At 43.6% G+C, this 21,355-nt stretch overlaps 1 protein-coding gene across 4 annotated transcripts in view; it reads left to right on the top strand.

The window, feature by feature from the left end:
• Positions 1–21,355, top strand: part of TENM4 (teneurin transmembrane protein 4) — a 917,609-nt gene that overhangs the window by 881,240 nt on the left and 15,014 nt on the right. For all 4 annotated transcript variants that reach the window (XM_085066138.1, XM_085066148.1, XM_085066158.1 and 1 more), the window contains 5 exons: positions 1,564–1,736; positions 5,234–5,469; positions 11,717–12,013; positions 13,233–14,847; positions 20,626–20,768. In XM_085066138.1, the coding sequence (XP_084922264.1) occupies positions 1,564–1,736; positions 5,234–5,469; positions 11,717–12,013; positions 13,233–14,847; positions 20,626–20,768 (2,464 nt within the window). The remainder of the gene's footprint in view (positions 1–1,563; positions 1,737–5,233; positions 5,470–11,716; positions 12,014–13,232; positions 14,848–20,625; positions 20,769–21,355) is intronic.

Below are 21,355 nucleotides of genomic sequence, written 5' to 3' on the forward strand. Positions count from 1 at the left end.
CAGTGGGGCTTCCAGTGCTCCATCTGTTCCTCTTGGAGCAACCATGGGCCTTGAAAATGTTTTACAACTTCTAACCTGAATTTTCATTGTTTCCATTTACTTTCTGTCACATCTTCAGTAGACAGGATAAGCAATCTATATTATAATCCTCTTCAGAACACCTGTTGTTAGGGTGTGCATCTTCCCACTACCTCCTTCCCCCTTTTCTGAATGACCTCTTTTATTTTGTCTTTGCCTCTTACGTGTTTTCTAAGCTTGTTATCCTTCATGTATCATTTATGTTACTTTGTCATTCTGAGGAGTGGTGCCCTTTACTGGACACTGCACTCCATCAAAGGCTCACCACTGGATAGCACAGGGGAGCAAGACTTCTCTGCACGCCCATCATTTACTTTTCATCCCCAAATTATATGTTTTCATAATGGGATGTACTTTGCTTTCATAGAAATCATTCTTAAAAGAGTTGTGGGCACGACTTGAAAAAAGTCAAATATTTATCACTGATTAATTTGCTGGAATTTTTCTGTTTCTCCCTAACTATTTAAATATCCCTTTGCTGAAGGTCCATCTCATCAGAAGGTCCAACAGCCCTCCAGAGATCAGCCAGCAGAGCTTCCTATTGCTCTCCAACTACAGTAAACTCACTGCAAACATCCCTTGCCAACTTTCTGTGGGTTGTGAACCTTTTTGTAACGCTACAAATGGGAGGCACAGTGGTATGTTTGCTCTCTTAACTCAGGAGGCCTCTAGACACAAGTGTCTGCTTCTCTTTTTATCAAAAATCCTTTCCCCAGCTTGTTAACTGCTGTGGGACCTGTGTGTATAAAGCTTATTTCACCTGGGCCATGGTACATAGGGTGTCCACATCACAGAAACCTTCCCAGATGGTGCTTATGTTGATTCCTCATTGGAAAAGCCAAGGACACAGTAGGGGTGAAAAGTGGTCTGCTTTTTTACACTTTTAAAGCAGTCCTGCCAGATGGCCCTAGGAACAGTAAAAGGTAGACATAGGGGATTCAGCTGTGCTCAGGACTCTACACCATGTTCACAAAGGACATTTCTCTACCTGATGTGGCCAATCTCAAAGGTCCTTGCTGCTAACTTAGCATTTAGCTTTTAAAATAAGACAGGGGAAAAAATAAAATAACTTGCTGAGCTGAGGGCACAACCAGACAAAACAGTTGGTGGCCTTCAGAAACTCCTAGTTCTGCTGGACAGGATGCACATGCCGGTGCTTTTCTGTAAGTCAGAGCATAGTGAATAAGAAATAAAGTTACTCTTGTAAACAAGAAGCATAATGCAGGTGAGAAGTACTGGAAATAGATCATTAAAATACCGGCTAATATGTATTTAGTCATTTTTCTATTCTTTGCTTCATTTTCTTCAGCTAAAAGCTGTGATTTTCTTCTCATGAGGCCAAAAAAAGCCAAGACAGTCTGACAGAGTGACAGTGTGTTTTTTTCTGGGAAAAATCTGGATGACAACCTGAAGAATTGGTCTCTGCTTTATTGGATGGTTCTTCCTCTGTTGATGCTGTTGGCTTCACTCCATCCTCTCTTTCAGATACGACAGCTTTGGCCGCCTGACCAACGTGACCTTCCCTACTGGCCAAGTGAGCAGCTTCCGCAGCGATACCGACAGCTCCGTACACGTCCAGGTGGAAACCTCCAGCAAGGATGATGTTACAATAACAACCAATCTGTCAGCATCAGGGGCCTTCTACACCCTGCTCCAAGGTGAGTTGGGCCACCATCCCTTTCCTGACCAAGTTGCACACAATGGATTATCCACCAGGAAACAGGCATCGTCTTGATAATCCCAGCACCAAAAATCACCTGCATTGTCAGTGCCCCAGAGCTGGCTCCATGCTGGTACAGACACACACTCACACCTACTTAGCCACATTCCCCAGCACAGTGGTTGCTCTGCAGCTGTTTTTCTGCTCCATTCCCAGGCAGTCCCCTTGCCGTGCAGGTTCATGCAGTACAGTCCTTCGTCATCATTACCATTATTGTTGTAACTAAAAGGGTTGCATAAATCAAGCCACACTTCCAGCCAACCCCTTTGCTTCAGTCTCTTAATGGCTTCTGACTTAACAGTTCTCTCCTCCTGGAACAGGCTTCCAGCTGGTTGCTGGAGATCTGATTCTTTGTTCACTGGCTTTTCAAACATTCACAAGGAAGCATCCAGAAAATTGACCATCCCTGTCCCCAAAAGCGTTTGAGCTAAGGGGTGGTGTGGAGAAGCACAAAGGAGAAAGGAGAAGTGGACAGCTGGGGCAGGACTGGTGGGACCAGTTTGTGGCTGTAGGAAATTAACACAGTTCTGCTTGTGGTAGGAAGGTGGGAAACAGAGGGCTGATTAGGTGGAGCAAAAGGAGATGAAGTGGGAAATAAAAGAGGAATAAATAGCAGGGGAGCACTGACATGGTGGTAGTGGCAGAACCTGTACTGCACAAACAATGCCAGCCTGGGTCTCTGGGTTCTGAAAGCTGAAGCCTCATTAGAATCAGGATGAGCTATCACCCCTGTTCTCTGGGGCTTGGGGAAAAGGAAGGGACTTTCAGACACTGCTTTCTTTACTCCCCAGATCTCATTCACCATGTCTGTGCTTGATGACAACTGGGTGTCAAGCATCTTTTCCCCTTGTGAGGAACAAACTGCTCCAAGTGAGAGAAGCACATCACAGAGTTACATTTGTTCCCACATCTCTGGGACACACACTTTCTTCCCCCTCCCTATAACAGCATCAGTGTTTCCTAAAAGAAAGTGCCTGCTATGCCTGAAACACTTCTTTTCCTCCTGGAGAGGGCAACTGAAAGGGTCCCAGCCCCCTCAAGCTGTCCCCATATTCCTGGAGGGAAACACCATTACTTTCTTATTCTTTACTTGAGCCTGCAAGACAGATTCAACCTACCCCACCCTATCCCATTCACTCACATTAAGACGTGTGACAACTGCACAGACATGAGGTTGGCTTCACCTCAAGAGCCTAATTAAGCAATAGAGCCCACTGTTGGGGGCCCTTTAATGACAAAATTGACTGTGGTGTGATTTATACACTCAGCGCTGAAGGCACAGTTACATAATGGTGCCACAGTCAATTTTGTCATTGTCCTGCCCTCCAGCCCAGGGACATTCTGGCCATTAGGACATGAGAATTACAAACAGCTTAACCATATTCAGAAGTATAAAATAATGAAACTGTTTGGATCTGAAGAAACTCAATTAAAACAAAGATCTGGATAACGTTGTTGAAGAGGTGGCTTAGTGAACCAAATTCTTGGTGAGCCTTTCAGGAAACCTGGATCACACTGTGAACAGGTGAGATATGAAAAGGCATTTTCAGAAGATTGCAAATTCCTATAAGATGGATTTAGGAACTTCTGCAACAGGCACATCAACAGTCCAGTGGGATTTTGTCTTCTGGACTAATGACAAAGTGACCATTTGTTCAATGCCAAAGTAGGGCAGGAGTGCCCTAGAGCCTAAGCAGCCTAAAATACAGCATCCAAGGGCCCATGGATTTCATGAAGCCCTTGAGAAATGCCTTCCAGAGCCAGGGAAGAATCTTCTCTTGGGAAAATGTTGAAAGTAGAGGATTTACGTTCTCCACACTGTACCATAGTAGTGGTGACAATAACCCTTCTGTGGTGCTTATGTAACACGAAGGGAATATCACATGTCCAATTATTTTCATGTAAACCTTCAAGATTTCCTCTTCTTCCTGGTGAAGAATAAAAGAGGGAGGAATATATTCACTGTTCAGGGATATTTCACTGATTTGATTTAAAGCACATCTCCTGGCACTTTAGCATCAAACCAAGCATCTGAGAAAGTGTGACAGCCAACTGATTGGCCCTTCCCTCCATTTGCAGACTCAAGCATGGGGAGGGTTTGATTTGGCTGGAGTCTGTGTCAGAGACCATCAACTTACACACTCAGTGGTAGAGCTAAAATACTTGGATCTGCATTGTGGATCACTGCTGTATGTTTTTGGCAAAATCCTGTGCCCCAGCAACTTCAGACTATCATTACTCTGTAAAGTTGAGTGGTGGTTCTTCTGAGGTCTCTGTGGCAGAACTCCAGCTGGGTACCACAGGAGCAGGATGAGACCCACATAGAAAAGGACCAGTTGGTGTCACATTTCCTTCCCTAGCTATACCAAACTGTGCTCTTTGCTGATCTATTTCATGGGGGCAAGAAATGATAATTTCACTGTGATCTTGTTTCCTGCTGAGCTATGGCAGAGCAAGTAGTGAACAAAACCCAGCTTGCCCCAGAAAGGTCCCATATTAATGGGAATATTCAATGGGTGTTTTTATTCACAGTTAAGAGTTTATGGCAGCCTGAGAGACAGAAACGGTAATATTTTTCAGCTTTTGAGGAACTTCAAATAAGGCAGTGTTTGTATAATATATTTTTAAAGCCATTCTGCACTAAGTCTCATGCTTTCTTATTCTTCATGAGCTGCTCTCTGCAGAGATAAATGCCAGCTGGAGATTCAAAGGATGGGCTGTCAGCCTGTCTGATTCCTGAAGGATGTGCAAGAGAGATTGCTCTTCTGTTCAGCTCCTGAATTCCCAAATACTGGCCTCAAAATCTGATCTTTCAAGAGCTAGTGGAGGCCAGATGTATGGAGACGTGTGGGAGCTTAATGCCTCTGCTTTCTCTCCAAACATGAGGGCTTGAGTTGCCTTCTGAAAGCTTTCTCAAGGGAAAGGATTTGGCTGTTGTTTGGGGAACTGGTTAGCATTAACTTGCTGTGCAATTTCCTGTCGCTTGTGAGACAGTGAATGAGCTGAAGAAAGTAGGTGGCCCCACTTTTTCATACACTGTTGTGAAATTAGGATCTTTAGGATATAAAAGCATGGAAAGTTTTCAATGAGAATGATTTAAAACAAATATCTCAGCACACAGTTTTTTAGCCTAGAGGAAGAGGTTTGAACCTGAGTCCTTTGGTAAGATACTACACATTTTTCTCACTTTTTTAACCTGTGTAAGACTTTCTGCAAGAGTCTGAGGTGCAGAGCCCCATCAGAATAAAAAAGCAATTGTCCATATTTACTTTCCCTGATGAAATTAATGTTTTGCTCCTGGTGAGTGGGACAGGTGAGTAACATAGTGCATTTAGTGACAACCATCTGAAATGCTGGTAGAGCAGGGTGAGGGAGCAAATGAAGAGCTGGAGCTGTATCATCAAAGATCAGCAAAGATCTCTTTTCTGTCTTCAGACCAAGTCCGAAACAGCTACTACATTGGTGCTGATGGCTCCCTCAGGCTGATGCTCGCCAACGGCATGGAGGTGGCCCTGCAGACAGAGCCACATCTGCTGGCTGGCACTGTCAACCCCACGGTGGGCAAGAGGAATGTCACCCTGCCCATCGACAATGGCCTCAACCTCGTGGAGTGGAGGCAGAGGAAGGAGCAAGCCAGAGGGCAGGTCACTGTCTTTGGACGTCGGCTGAGGGTAAGTGAGAACCATGAGCCTCCACTTCCCATCTCATCAGTCCCTAGTCTCATGGCAGAAAGGGATGGGGATGATTTGTATTGTCTGCAATAGGGATGAAGCTGCAGGACAGAGAACTGATTGTTCACCCTCAGGGACATAACCTCTATGACTGGAGTATATCCTTATGTCTCCTTATGTGCTGATGTTCCCTTAGCCATCAAAGGTACTTCTAATCTCGCTGCAAGTCCTCTGCATCACTGGGAATGCATGACCTCCCATCAGACACTGCAGGCAGTTTAAGCAAGCAAGGGACAGTCACAACTATAAAATACCACACCAGTTAGTGTAGGTGTTTTCTACCTATGCTGCTAGCAGTGATAGAGCAGAGCACTGAAAGCCTTCTAAGCATATCAGGACAGGCTGAGGGAGCTGGGGTTGTTCAGCCTGAAGAAAAGGAAGCTCCAGGGAGACCTTAGAGCACCTTCTATTACCTAAAAGGGCTCCAAGAGAGCTGGAGAGAGGCTTAGGACAAGGACATGGAGTCATAGGGCAAGGGGCAATGACTTCAAACTGGAAAAGAGAGGGTTTGGATTAGATTTGGGAAGAAATTCTTTGCAGTGAGGGTGGTGACACAGGCGACCCAGGGATGTTGTGGATGTCCCATCCCTGGAAGTGTTCAAGGCCAGGTTGGATGGGGCTCTGAGCAACCTGCTCTAGTAGAAGGTGTTCCTGCCCATGGCAGGGGGGTTGGAACTAGGTGATCTGTAAGGTCTCTTCCAACCCAAACCATTCAGTGATTCTATGAATACTGTTCATTGGGAAATCTCAGAAAAAACTCTGGATTCCTGAAATTGCTAATGTGGTGAACCTGTTGAAGAGCTGGGCTCTCAAGGCATTGCACCACAATTGCTGTTGTTCCCTGAAGTGTTGCAAGCAGCTCCAGCCTGACAGTACTCTCCCTCCAGGAGTGCCCAGACCTTTCTGTGCTTGAGACTGATGTGTTTTGAAAACATTGTTCCACACAATGCACCTCATACTTGTCAGGGTTGTTTAAAGATCTTGCCCGATAAACTGTAATTCATCTGCTAACTGCTGGCAAAGCTGGGAACTTGTAATAGCAAGTCCTGTGCACTCACCCTGTACCTTGCTAGTCTCAGAGTCACAGGCTGATGAGCATTTCCCGGGAAGCTGCTCAGCACCTGGCAAATTCAGACCCTCTGAGAAAAATGCTTAGTGCTGTGTAATGCCACTAAGCAAAAGGATTTCAGCTATTTATTCTCACTTTAACTTAGCAGTAAATATCAGTGCTCTGGTTTCAGGATATATGTTTCCCAGTCCTTGCTCTTCACCTCTCCCTACTCCCCGCTGCATGACCCCTGCCACCTTGGTGTGATTTCTCTCATCTCTCCTTGCTCACACTTGTCAAATATTTCTCTTCACTCTCTCCACCCCAGCCTCTATTCTTTTCCCCCTGTGTCCATAGCCTCATATTTTGTAACCAGGAAAAAGGAAAGCATACTGCAGTGAAGCACTGAAGCTGCTCTTCCAGTGTGAACTGCTGTGTATGTGCAGATCAGTTGTCATCACCCTTTTTGTTTGGTTTGTCTTGGGTTACTTTATTTTATTTTATTTTATTTTATTTTATTTTATTTTATTTTATTTATTTTATTTTATTTTATTTTAAAAACTGATGAAATTATCCAGCAGGTCTTTTTCTGAAAGGGCAGGGCATTCTGAAATCTGCAGCTGTGTCACAGCTATTTGATGATCAAAGCAGCTTCCACTCATTTAGCCGCAGCTCAACTGCCTGTGTCAGTTTTGTCTTCCAAAATTTTTGCAGTAGATTCAAATACAGAATGTGTCTGTGTTTTGTATTGTACTACAGTTGGAAAAACACTTGCAAAATGAATTTTCAGGGTGGTTGCTGGTATCCCTATAAATCTGCCATCATTTATTCACATTTTGAGCCTATCAGGGCCCTTCTAGTGAAGCAGAAGTGCATCTTACATGGTCGAAGGACTCAGTTATGGCTCTGTTCAGGGATTCAAAGCAGTTGAGGGTGTACAAGACATTTTAAGCTGTGTGTCTGTGCACACATGGCAGCATCTGCACCCCTAATACGAGAGCCTGCAAGGTGCTAATTGCCTCCCTGGGGACTGTGCAGCATTTAACATATTCTCTGCGTGATACTCCCCTCTTCCCTCACACCAATAATTGCTTTTTTCTCTGGCAGGAGAGAAACTTAGGAAAGTTAAGTTCAACATGGTTTGTTCATTTTGGGAAATGTTACCATTTTGTGCTATATGTGACTAGGTTAATACTTTCCCTCTCCCCTCACCCCTCTGCTCACATGAGACAGCAGCAAAGACGTGTTGCTCCATGAGGAAAGAGCATCCTAAAGAGGCTTCAGCATCATTCCATGAAGCTTTTGAAGTGAGGACAACAGGATCTGGACACTGTAAAGGATCCTTTTTGCTGTCTTCACAAGAATCTACTTTGTATGAGCTTTGCCTCTTCTTCCCATGGTTGCACGGTGTGCTTGGGGACTGGCAACCTGTTGCCATGAGCTCAGCCAGCTCCCAGCACTGTGAGGCTATTTTCATAGCTGCCTCCTTGACCCTCCCTAGGAAATAATACAATGCACATTTCTTTATTGCATGGATAAGGCGCACAGCAGGGACTTCTGCATGGATGAAGGGAAAGGGGCCAGCCCTGATACCTTTTTTTCCAATCCCACCAATGCTGACCTGGCTTTGGACTCAGCCAGGCAGCTGTAAAGCAGCACAAATATGTTAAAGCAGCCCCTTTCCCTCTTGCTATGCTACACATGCCTTGAAAAGTTGTGATGCTTTATTCACCCATTTGCAGTGAGAGCATTAAGTAAACCCTGCTTCAATGAGCAGCACTCCTTCCCTTTTTTTTTTTAATTAAACAAACTTGAGTTTTGCAATAAAGAAGGATGTAAAATAATCTCTGATAGTGGGGCAAATAGGACAGCAAAGAGACAGAGCTGCTGGATCAGTTCTTTTATTTATTTAACCATGGTAACTCCTGTCATAAGTCACTGTTTTTCCCCAGACCTTGGCAGTATGTTAATGGTGGCATCAAGACCTACTGTCCCAGATAATCCCCAGAACCAACATGACTAGAGAGGTATATGTTGCTAACCATTCTTGGTGTGCTGACTAATAGAGATGGTCCAGGATGATCTCCACAATTTCTGCAAGACATTGAGGTCTGGATATGGCCACTCCAACAGTTTTAGCAATGCATTGGGGATGTTCCTTTGTAGGCAGCTGTTTATCACATGGATGTTGTTGGCTCCTGGAGTTCTCACTGCGAAAGTATTTTTTGCCCTCTTCTGCTGAAGGCTGCCAGGGTGTTTTCATGAGAATTCTACCCCTTTTTGTGCTCTTGTGTTCCCAGGGAGATTAATGCATGTTGTTTAATTATCATTTAAGCTAAAGGAGTCCTAAACAAAGCATTGGAGAAATCAGAGATGGTGGTATGTTTATTCCCTTTCTTCTGCAGAGGAAGCTATGGGATTGAATAAAGCACTGTGGAACGTGAGTTTGGGGTTAAATTTAGTCTCTCACACGTTTTAGAGTGGATGTCAATTCCACTGTGAGCTGTGGATTTAAATTTACCCTGTCTTGATCCTGTGCTGATCACAAGCCTTGTCAAACACTCTGAGGGGCAAAACCTTTTTGCAGGAGGTTTTCAGACTGCATTCCAGGATAAGGTCTGGAATGGAGGATGGCACCTTATTTAGCTGCTCACCATAAAACACAGTTATTGGACTGCAGCCTGCAGCCCTGACAGTTCTTCTGCAGAAAATTCACTTCTATACAAAGCATGCCCTTGAAAAAGATTCAGACCCTGTTCAGAGGCTACTGGCAAGGTAGAGTTCACTTTGCCCATAACCTTGAGGGGTGACTTTTGGCACTGCAGCACTTCTCAGATAAAAGAGACAGTACACCAAGACAGCAGAAGAAAACAAATCATTAAAAAATGAAATACCAGAGAAGAGAGAGACTGGTTCCAACTAGTCTCACAGACATTGCTTGCCAGAGCATAGGGAGGGTGGAACAATTTATGGCACCAGTCAAGGGATACAGACTGAGTTTAAGAGCCATCCAGAGACCTGCTCTTTGGTCCTTCCAGCCCAGTGAATGGCACTGCTGCTAACATACTTCTCAGGAAGACCTCATTCAGCCTGGATTTTTGTCCCAGTCCTGGAAGAGCTCTTTCCAGCCTTCTTGGCAAAGACATGAAGCAGAAGCTGCAGCTGCCAGGATGGAGCTGCTCTGTAAATAAATGGGAGGCAGAGGTGCTATTCCTTTCGTCTTTGCTTTATTTTTTTTTCCCAAGGAGTTGCCACTCCTGTTTCTCTCTGTGTAGCAGCAAACATCTAGAAGATACCAAATTGCTCTTAGTTACACATGTGCATCTGCACTTAGAGTTTTGATACCTTTTTAATTATTTTCCAGCTTCCCTGTTACAGTGGCTGATTTCTTCTCTCCCATTGCACATTAACACTCTATTTCACACATATTTAATTAGAGCATTGTCTACCTTTTTACAAAGTTTCTTCCTTCAAGTCATGCCCACGTTTTACCATTGTTATTCATAAATTGAAAATCGTTGTTACACTTTCCTCCTCTCTTACAGCATTCTCACACGTACATCATGGCAACAATTCCTTCTCTTCCCAGCTCCTGAGATACCTTCTTTTGAATTCTGGCTTTCTGGTGTACCCATTCTCTAGGCTTCAGAAGAGATGTCTGCCCATGCAAGACAAAAGCACTGCAGTGATTCAGCCTTTCCCTCTCCTGTTCTCCCAGGGCTGAGGAACCTCTTCTCTAGGGTTGATTCAACCCTATCATTTCTCTTGCTGTTTAGCTCTCAGATATTCCCACATCCCTAAAAATACAGTACGAACTCAATCACACATCCTTGGCCATTGAGCAATAGCCAAGCTCAAAGCTGGAGCAGGGCTGAGAACAGTGCTCAGGTCACAGAATTAGGGAATCAGATACCATCCAAGTTAAAAAAGACCTCTAAGATCATCAAGTCTAACCAGGCAAAGTCCAAGTACAATCAAAATAAGCACCACCACCATATTCATCACTAACCCATGTCCTCAAGTGCCGTATTCACATGTTTTTGAACACTTCCAGTCTGGCTTGTCAGTGTTACCCAGAGCAGGATAGGGCAGTGTTTTTAACTTGATCTGAAAGCATCATAGCAAGCAGCACACTCTGGTTTACTGACTGTTGCTGAAGGGCTACACAGGGCACTGAAAACCAAGTCAGCTCTTTGGAGTTTGAGATTCATCCAAGAGGAGTGTACACCCTTCTGGAAAAGAGAGGTTCACTAGCTGAAAGAGATTTGGAAGTAGTTGGATGGAGAAATAGCTATCTTCACTGGCAAGCTCACACTGGGAATACTGGTTTTCCTCCTTGCTTTCAAACCAATACTTTGCTGCTGTGGTGATGTGGCTTTGTAAGTCTCCTTGCACACGTGGCTAAACATGAGTTGTATTATCAGCTCCTTTTTGTATTGCTGTGCACTGCAGTCCCTGAGTCAAAATGTATTCCTGCACTTACCTTTGAAGTAGATACCTTTGATCTTTGGAAATGCAGAGGCACTGGAGGTAAGCAGAGTATAATTATGCCAATCTGAATAACCCCAGGACAATGAAGTTAAAGCTCCAGCTCTCGCAGGAAGTTCCTGCTCTGTGTAACATTACCGTGGTTAAGGCCTCCATATTTCTCAGGGGAAAAGGTTAACCTCCAATGCCTGCAGTATATCCAATAAACTCAGAGAAAAATGCTGATTTCTGCTATGTTGGCACAACATCCATCTCTTTTCTACAAGTGTTTTTTGATATGCATGAAAGCAAAATACTCTGTATTCTAGGTTTGATAAGCAGAGTATCTTGCAAATACTCCTTGCAACAAGCTGTCATTCTGTGTTCTGTAGGTCACATCTGCCCCTAGCAGTCCTAAACCTAGATTTGGTTACAACAATATTCCTTCACTGTGATGGTGTTTCAAAAGTACCATTCTTCTGCCTCTCTCTCCCCTGAAGTCAATAAAAGCAATGTTAAGACAACTCATTGCTTTAAAAATTGCATCTTTCCAGAGGCAGTGAACAGCTGGATACTCTCCAGTGTGGTATAAAGAGGTGTTTGGTGAAACAAGATTAGTCTTTCTAACTTAAAGTGTTTCCAGCTTCCTAATTCTCAATCTTTTTCATGCAGGTTCACAACAGAAACCTTCTGTCCCTTGACTTTGATCGTGTGACAAGGACTGAGAAAATCTATGATGACCACCGCAAGTTCACACTCCGCATCCTCTACGACCAGGCAGGGAGGCCCAGTCTCTGGTCACCTAGCAGCAGACTGAACGGGGTCAATGTCACCTACTCCCCAGGAGGACACATTGCAGGGATTCAGAGGGGCACGATGTCAGAAAGGATGGAGTATGATCAGTCTGGCAGAATTACATCCAGAATCTTTGCTGATGGTAAATCATGGAGCTACACCTACTTGGAGAAGGTAAGAATGCTCTTACCACTCAGAGATGATAGAGATTATATATTTCAGGCACGTGGGCTTTACTCCTTTGACATCAGTACAGCTGCACTCCTTCACATCAGATAATTGCTGGTCCTTGTGGTCCAGTACTTCTCTTCTGTCCCACTAAGGTGCACACAGTGGCTTTGGTGCCAGACCACCACAGAGCAGCTGAAAATTCTCTGTGATGTTTTTTCCCAGTCATGCTGAGAGCATGTGAACTGTGAAGCTTTGGCAGCTGATTTTTTAAGCACAATCTTCCTTTATTGAGTTAACTGCAATATAAAATATATTCTGGTAAAGTCAGTATAGTGAACAGTAGGATTTTCCAGTAGGATTTTCCATGTGCAAACAACACATACAGTCTGACATTCCACCTTCTTCGAGTGGCCCATTCCTGCTAACAGAAATACATGTAATTAATAAGTGAGGCATGAATCCAGCCACACTGCTGTAGCACACTTCAGAGTGTTTCCTGGAGCCTTCAGAAACACTTCACAGTGTTTCCTGCACACTGTAGATTGGCATGGGACTTATGTTTTCTGGGTATTAACATTCAGCATTACACTGCCCAGTGATCCATAGATCCATATGCTGTATACGTGGGGCTTGAAATTTTTATTTCTGGTTTTTGTATAGTGCCTCTCCCTCAAACAGTTTAAGGAAATTGTAGTACCATATCTTTCAAAAAGGAAAAAGTACTGACTTATTCCTTGTATTATACAATCTATGTCGATTGTTTGTTATTAAAAAAAAATTTTAAAAAAAATCCCAGAACAAATAAGCATGCAGAGAGAAGTTTGGATGAAAAGGATAATAGAAGATGGGGTTACACAATGAATTAATTCAGCACTGGAAGGTGTTGGGGGATACTTTTTCTAGGGTTGTTTAAGTAGCTCTACCAATTTTATTTAGTTAGTTTTCAGGGGTTATTGGCGCAGAGAATTTGGTAAGACAGCTACAGGGTACTGATTTGAAAAACTGAGCATTCTGTACTTGCTCTTTCCACTGACCCACTCCTGTGTGGGGATACTTAATGTGCCATAGGCAACTCCTTACTTGTAACTGTTGAGTTCTATGGGTGCAGAGATTTGTCTCACTTGCCCTGCTCTTTGGATTGAGGAATCTTACACGTTTTGTGAGAGTATAATTTTGCTCAAAAACCAGGGATGTAATCTACACTTTTCTTCTTTCCATCCAGTCCATGGTGCTGCTCCTTCACAGCCAGAGACAGTACATCTTTGAGTTTGACAAGAATGACCGGTTGTCATCGGTGACCATGCCCAACGTTGCCCGTCAGACTTTGGAAACCATCCGTTCCATCGGTTACTACAGGAACATTTACCGGCCACCAGAAGGCAATGCCTCAGTAATTCAGGATTTCACAGAGGATGAGCAGCTCCTCCACACTCTGTACCTGGGCACAGGGAGACGTGTCATCTACAAGTATGGGAAGTTGTCCAAGTTAGCCGAGATGCTCTACGACACCACAAAGATCAGTTTCACTTACGACGAAACTGCGGGCATGCTGAAGACCATAAACTTGCAGAATGAAGGGTTCACCTGCACAATCAGGTACAGGCAGATAGGACCTCTCATTGACCGACAGATTTTCCGCTTCACCGAGGAGGGCATGGTGAATGCACGCTTTGACTATAACTATGACAACAGCTTCCGGGTGACCAGCATGCAAGCGGTCATCAACGAGACACCTCTGCCCATTGATCTCTACAGGTACGATGACGTGTCGGGCAAAACTGAGCAATTCGGAAAATTTGGGGTAATTTACTACGATATCAACCAGATTATCACCACTGCTGTCATGACCCACACTAAACATTTTGATGCCTATGGCAGGATGAAGGAGGTCCAGTACGAGATATTCCGGTCTCTCATGTACTGGATGACTGTGCAGTATGACAACATGGGGAGAGTAGTTAAAAAAGAGCTGAAGGTTGGACCTTACGCAAACACAACTCGTTATTCCTATGAATATGATGCTGATGGCCAGTTGCAGACAGTGTCCATCAATGACAAACCTCTCTGGCGTTACAGCTATGACCTAAATGGAAACCTCCATCTGTTGAGTCCAGGGAATAGTGCCCGCCTTACACCACTCAGGTATGACCTCAGGGACAGGATTACTAGACTGGGGGATGTGCAGTACAAAATGGATGAAGATGGCTTCCTGAAGCAGAGGGGTAATGATATTTTTGAGTACAACTCAGCTGGCCTGCTCATCAAAGCCTACAATAAAGCGAGTGGGTGGAGCGTGAAGTACCGCTATGATGGCCTAGGAAGGAGAGTCTCCAGCAAAACCAGCCATGGCCATCACTTGCAGTTCTTCTACGCAGATCTGACCAACCCAACCAAGGTCACCCATTTGTACAACCACTCGAGCTCCGAGATCACCTCCCTCTACTATGACCTCCAAGGCCACCTCTTTGCGATGGAGCTCAGCAGCGGCGATGAATTCTACATAGCCTGTGATAACATTGGCACTCCTCTGGCTGTCTTCAGTGGGACTGGCTTAATGATCAAGCAGATACTGTACACAGCATATGGGGAGATCTATATGGACACCAATCCCAACTTCCAGATCATCATTGGCTACCATGGAGGACTGTATGACCCCCTCACGAAACTTGTCCACATGGGGCGGAGAGACTACGATGTGCTAGCGGGTCGGTGGACAAGTCCGGACCATGATATGTGGAAGCATCTGAGTAGCAATAACATAATGCCTTTCAACCTGTATATGTTCAAAAACAACAACCCCATTAGCAATTCTCAGGATATCAAATGTTACATGACAGGTAAGGCATTTAAAGTAATTAACATTGTCACAGGCTTGCCATCAGTGAATAGGTGTCAGGTCTAAGGCCCACACCACAGCTGCTCAGTCACTCCTCCCAGGTGGGATGGGGGAGAGAACTGAAAAAGTGAGAAAACCCATGGTTTGAGATAAAGACAGTTTAATAGGAAAAGCAAAAGCTGCTTGTGCAAGAAAAGTAAAACCAGGAATTCATTCACCACTTCCCTTTGGCAGGCACCCATACCCAGGACAGCAAGGCTTCATCCCCCAAAACAGTGCCTTGGGAAGACAAACACCATCACTCTGAACGTCGCCTCCTTCCTTCTTCCTCTACAGCTTTACATGCTGAACATGACACACTATGGTCTGGGATATCCCATGGGTCAGTCAGGGTCAGCTGTCCTGGCTGTGTCCCCTCCCAACTCCCTGTGCACTCCCAGCCCCCTGTCTGGTACGGTGGGTGAGAAGCAGAAGAGGCCTTGGCTCTGTGTGAGTGAGCACTGCTCAGCAATAGTGAAACCATCCCTTTGTTATGAACATTGTTTCCAGCACTAATCCAAGCACAGCCCTGTACCAGCTACTGTAAATAAATTTGTCCTTGCCAAAACCAGTACAATAGGTAATTCCTCCCTCAGTGTCCTGATCATCAAGAGGTTTTCCATTCTTTTATATAACGGACGTAAGTTTTAGTTTGCTAGTTGACCCCTGTGTCCAGGGCATGTTTAATTCATTAGCATAGATGGAAATTGTAGTTCCCAAACCTGTTTCCTTTTCTCTTCTTTGGTGTTTGTTCTTTTTATTTTGCTTCCAGTTTTTTGTCCCCTCAGATATCCCAAGTTTAGCTACCAATTAATGTTCTGATAACCTTTCTCTTTGTAGAGGGGCAGCTCTGTTTACACAGTTTTGCCTAGAGATTATTTGCAACTAACCAAATGACATACAGATTTGTTTTAGCAGAAAGGCAAAGCAACTTAAACCTTTCATTATAGTCAGCCGTTTCGGAGCGTCTGCATGTCTACTACACTACTTGCTATGTAGTTCAAAGTTAATCTGCCCCACAGAATTAACGGTTTCTACAAAAAGTCGATAAAATAAGGTGCTTTAGACTTAAAGGCCAGATTTTGGGGCACACCTACCCCAAAGCTTGACACAATCTCTGAACCGCATCCCCTGGAATTTTGTGAAATGGCAGTAATATGAGCTCTGTGCATGGGTCATTTTTACAGAAAAACATTTTGTATGTTAAATGTCCTTCCTATATTCGTAGAATCATTGAATTATTTAGGTTGGACAAGTCCTTTAAGACAATAAAGTCCAGCTATTAACCCAGCACTGCCATGTCCACCACTAAACCATGTTTTCAAGTACCTAATCTGCATGTCTTTTAAATCCCTTCAGGGATAGTGTCTCCACCACTGCCCTGGGTAGCCTTTCCAGGGCTTGACAACCCTTTTTGTGAGGAAATTTTTCCTAACATCCAATCTAAACCTTCCCTGGCACTACTTGAGGTTCTTTTCTCTTGGCCTATTGCTTGTTACCAGGGAGAAGAGGCTGACCCCTACCATACTGCAACCTTATGTTGTAGAGGAAGCTGTAGAGAGCAGTAAGGTCACCTCTGAACCTCCTTTTCTCCAGGCTAAACATCCCCAGCTCCCTCAGCTGCTCCTCATCAGACTTGTGCTCCAGACCCTTCACCAGCTCAGCTGCCCTTCTCTGGACACACTCCAGCACCTCAATGTCCTTCTTGTAGTCAGGGGCCCAGAACTGAACACAGGATTTGAATTGAAGCCTCACAAGTGCCAAGTAGAGGGGCAGGATCACTTCCCTTGTCCTCCTAGCCACACTCTTGCTGATACAGTCCAGGATGCCGTTGGCCTTCTTGGCCACCTGGGCACACTTGCATGTGTGCTGCCTGTACTGAGATAGCAGCTGGAAGGACCTCACTAGCACACAGTCCCTCTAGCATTGGTGTGCTGCTCCCAGGGATATCTCTAGTCAGCTTTGTTTTATCCCTTTCTCTATTCAAGTCTAGTTTCATACTAGGTTCATACTGTGTGCAACAGTGAGTGTTTGAGAAGACTGTTTCGGTGGGACTCTTTTCTAGGTACTTCCCATTGAAAAACCAAGTGCCACAATCACAAATCAAATGTACATACTTCTTAAGGAGATAGAAGTAATTTCTAAATGCTCCTGCTGCATCTATCCCAACCTTCCCGTATTCAACAATAATTGCATTCCCCCAAGTTATGAGATCTGCTTAATAGCAAATAAATGTTACAGGGTAAAAATCTTGGGTTTTCTATTCTGCTTGTTTTTCTAGCTATTAGGATTCGTGCTTTCAGGTTCTTCTGCAATAATCATAAGGATTAGATTATGGAGATTTTAATGAAAAATTGTTTTCTCCAGAGCTGTGAAGATGATGCCACGAGGGAAGTAAAATATGTCAAAAGATGCAGGCTAAGATCCTGTGTGTTGCTCTCACTGTGATAATTAAGGCTGGCAGGGAATACCTTAGGATAACTTTTCCTATCAGAAAATGCTCATTTGTCAAAATTGAATTTGTTTATGGGGGAGGGTTGAGCTTGAGAGATTTTTCAGCAGAAGTGTAAACAGCTCTCAAAATTGTCTAAATGACAAGTTCCAAAATGGCCTAAAAGAAAAATTCTTTTTGGCTTTTCAAGTTAACTGTAAACTAATGATTGAAAACTGGAAAAGAAAAATAAGGGAGTCAAAATCAAAATGGAGTTTGATTTGGAAGTTCATTTGAAGTTTTTGGTTTGAACTGATCTACTTTTTGAACTGTTGGTTTGTGACATATTAGCAGATTTTTGTTTTCCTACTCAAGTTAAGACAGGACAAAATATTTTTTCTAGCCCTGTGTTAGAACAGGTGCATAGCTTCCTACACAGCTCTGACAATAAAATCAAGATGTCCAAATCTGATACACTAGTATTTTATATGCACCAAATAATTTTTCCATGGTCTTGAAAGTTCTATTTTTAGTTTTTCAAGAATACAGAGCCCAAATACATTTCTCCTTTCTCAGTGCATGGAAGAAGCAAGCCATGCTATGGGATGAGTGCTGTGACTCAAGGCTGTTGCACAAGCACTTCATTCTGCTCATATTTTAAGGCTCCTCATGGGCAGGACCCATGATAAGACTGCCCTTGTCATCACAACCAAATCTGCCCTGATTTGGGCACAGGGAATCATTTTCTGTCCCTCCATTCCCACGCTGGGACCTGATTGTACTAAGGGCAGCTCAGTGCCCAGGACATGGGTGACCAACACATGCTTTGGTCCACAATGATGAGGTCTCAGGGCTTATGGATACAAATTGAAGGTATGTGGAGGGGAGAGCAGGAGAAGCAGGTATTTATGTTTTGAGAGGCCCATTGTTAAGCATGAATATTTTAGTGATTGTACACTTCATGGCACAGAGTTTTGCTGCCAGCTTCAGCAATCCTGATGGATTGAACTGACATTTCCATTACATGTGTCTGCATTAAGCACTCTTTTTCTTTGCCCTCAAATGAATTTACTGTGAAATGTGTTGGCAGGGTTACTGTAGCTGAAAAAAACCTCTGTGATGTGAAATGTACTTTTCTGTCAAAAAAGTTGTCACTGCCTTCTGGCAAATTAGTATTTTCCCCTCTGTTTTCTCAGTTCCACACCTTCCTCCCATGGTTTTGAGTTGTTTGTTTGGGGTTGGGTTGTTTTTTTTTTTTTTGTTCTGGGTATTCCAACACCTCTTCCCAAAAAGAACAAACTCAGGTTTGCAAATGTTTTGGAAATCAGTTTTCTGAGAAGTATTAAAAAAACCTGGTTTGGATATTTTCAGACTTATCACATGTTTTTCAGCAGTTCAGCATCCATGCTCTCTATTCTAACATTTTTGAAGTGCTTGGGAAATTATTCCTGCACCAATTCTGACCTTCACTGTTTTACTTTGTTCTCCTGACCACCTGGTCCACAATATGTACATCAAAGTTCTTCATTTGAGATAAGGAGGATTTGGAAGCAGGCTGGCTTAGCACTAAGCAACAAAATAATCAAATGAGCCTTTTCATTTCTTCTGTACTCCCCCCAACCTCTCTGTTTCAAAGACACTCCAAAAACAATCTGTACATTGAGTGAACAGAAGTGTTTTTATTACAGAAATCCTCTCTCTTCCACATGGATTGTGGCAAGGGCTTTTTGGACATCTGCCCAATCGCAACATTTTGGCCTGTAGGAAAACAAGCAACAGATAGTGTGTTTGTTTGGCTCCTGATTCTCCAGTCATCTGGAACGGCGTTATTTGCCACTTGCATCCATAATTTCTTTTCCAACCAGTTCTTCAAAACATTCATTTAGACTCGTGGGAATAGAGAAAAATATATTTGAAGATGCATATTTGATTATTTAAATTTTTTTCCGTCTTCAGATTGTTTCAACAATGCTTATTGAGTTTAGCAAAATGAAAATCAAGCCTCTGCACTTCCAGCTTGAAGCAGAGCAATCACCAACACAATTCCAGTTACGTCCAAACACTTAAGCCTCCTGGGAGCTGATATTAGTTAAACTTTACCTTCATACCTTTCTTTTCCTTGCAATTGGTATTTGTGTGTCAAAGGCACACTGTATTGCTCAGGGACTGTAGCAGGTGTGTCCTCTGGAGCTCAGTGAAGGCAAACAATGTGAGCTCATCAAATCCTCTGAAGTTAAGGGGGAAGTGATGCTAATCCCAGGCAGATCTCGGAGTTACCCAACTTCATAATTATTTCCTCCAGCAGATTAAATTTCAGTTGCTATTCCTAATAGCTGTGCAATCAAAAATCAAGGAAGGCTTTGTAATCTACTGGCAAGTAAATGCAGGAATGATGTCCCAAATGGCTGGTTCTCCATCATACTGCCTTTAGTGCCAGTGGTACCTCTTTGGTATGAGACAATAATTTACCACTACTAGCCAGCAGTTTCATCACCATCCACGGACTCTTTTTGAGGGGTTTGTAAAGTAGTACCCAAGCAAAGTATCTGTCTTGTATCTGTACACTTATTTTCACTGTAATGTATCTTACAGCTAGTATGGGGGCTGACTGTAAATGTCTCTGTAAAAGATTATGTGACTTTACACTGGTTTAATACTGAAACTGCAGCTTCTTCTAAAAGATGCCAGGAAACTCTGGAATGAGGTGGAAATGCCATAAAAAAAGCAGTGGATGTGTCCAGAGCCTCTTCCATGAGCACCTGCTAAATGCCTGCGCTGTGCATCCTGGATGTCCTGGCATTATGGCTCACATAGCTCTAAATTCAGTCTTCAGCCTGCAGGCCCTTTGAGAGTCCTCAAGGAGAGAAGTATTGTGGCTGAGGTGATCCAAGCTGACTGTAGGACTGGATAACACTTCCTGTTTGTCTAGAGCGTCTCAGCCTCCCCATGGACTGTTCCTGCACTTCTGCACGCCTTCGAGCAGAAGTTTCTGCTGATGGCTTCTGCTGATGAAGGGCAGGCATGAAGTTGGCTTTGATTCGGGCTGTTTGCTCACTGCCAACATTTCTGTTTCAGAGCTGGGAAAGTGCAGAATTTGGCTCTGGTGGGAAGTGGAAAGCCCAGATTTTGGCACATGGCTCTCTCAAGGACCATAAAGATCTGTGCTCTTCACGTGAAGCGGACACTCATCATTTTGTCCGTTCTGCTACAGTGCCAGCGACCATGGGGTCCTCCTCTGAGCCCTCTCCTGGGCAATCCTTCCTGCTTAAGAGATCAGATCATCTTATTTATGTTTCTCTTCCTTTCCAGATGTCAACAGTTGGCTGCTCACCTTTGGGTTCCAGCTACACAATGTCATCCCCGGCTACCCCAAGCCAGACATGGATGCCATGGAGCCATCCTATGAGCTAATCCACACACAGATGAAAACCCAGGAATGGGACAACAGCAAGGTGATCCGTGTAACTCCATACTGTATCTCATGCCCTTGTCAGCAATCTGTCCATTTGCAATGTTGATTGAAAAATCTCTGTCAGCATGTTGCGAGATTAAGAGCGAGCCAGACCCCATTCCAGTATTGAAATCTGACAGAATAATCACATCATAAGTTCCCTACTGCCATCGCCCTTTTTCCTGTGATATTTTGTGGTGGTTGCTCAATGAAGCTGTGTTACTGTTTCTTTTGCCCACAAGGGGCACTGTTATCACATACTGCAGGCTGAATTCAAGGCCTTTGCACTCAGGATTCTTAGAAATTTAAAAAAAAAAAAAAAAAAAAGCAAATCGTGAAACAGAATAAGTTTAAAAATATGGTTTTTTTAATTCTAAAAACTTATTCAATTTCTTTTAAAATGTCTTAAACAAGAAATCCTAGTACTTCCATAGGAAACTGTTCTGCATTGCCAAGAATCTCATCAGAAAGAAATTTTAGGTGATATTAAACTTTCATTTAACCACACTGGGTTTAATCCTATGTAATTGTAACCTGTTTTAAGAACAGGCCTGCGTCCCAAGCCATTTTGGTAGATGCTAGTGCAAA

Source organism: Lichenostomus cassidix, chromosome 1 (genome assembly GCF_008360975.1).
Source record: "Lichenostomus cassidix isolate B80296 chromosome 1, HeHo_3.0, whole genome shotgun sequence".
Classification (NCBI taxonomy): Eukaryota; Metazoa; Chordata; class Aves; order Passeriformes; family Meliphagidae; genus Lichenostomus; species Lichenostomus cassidix.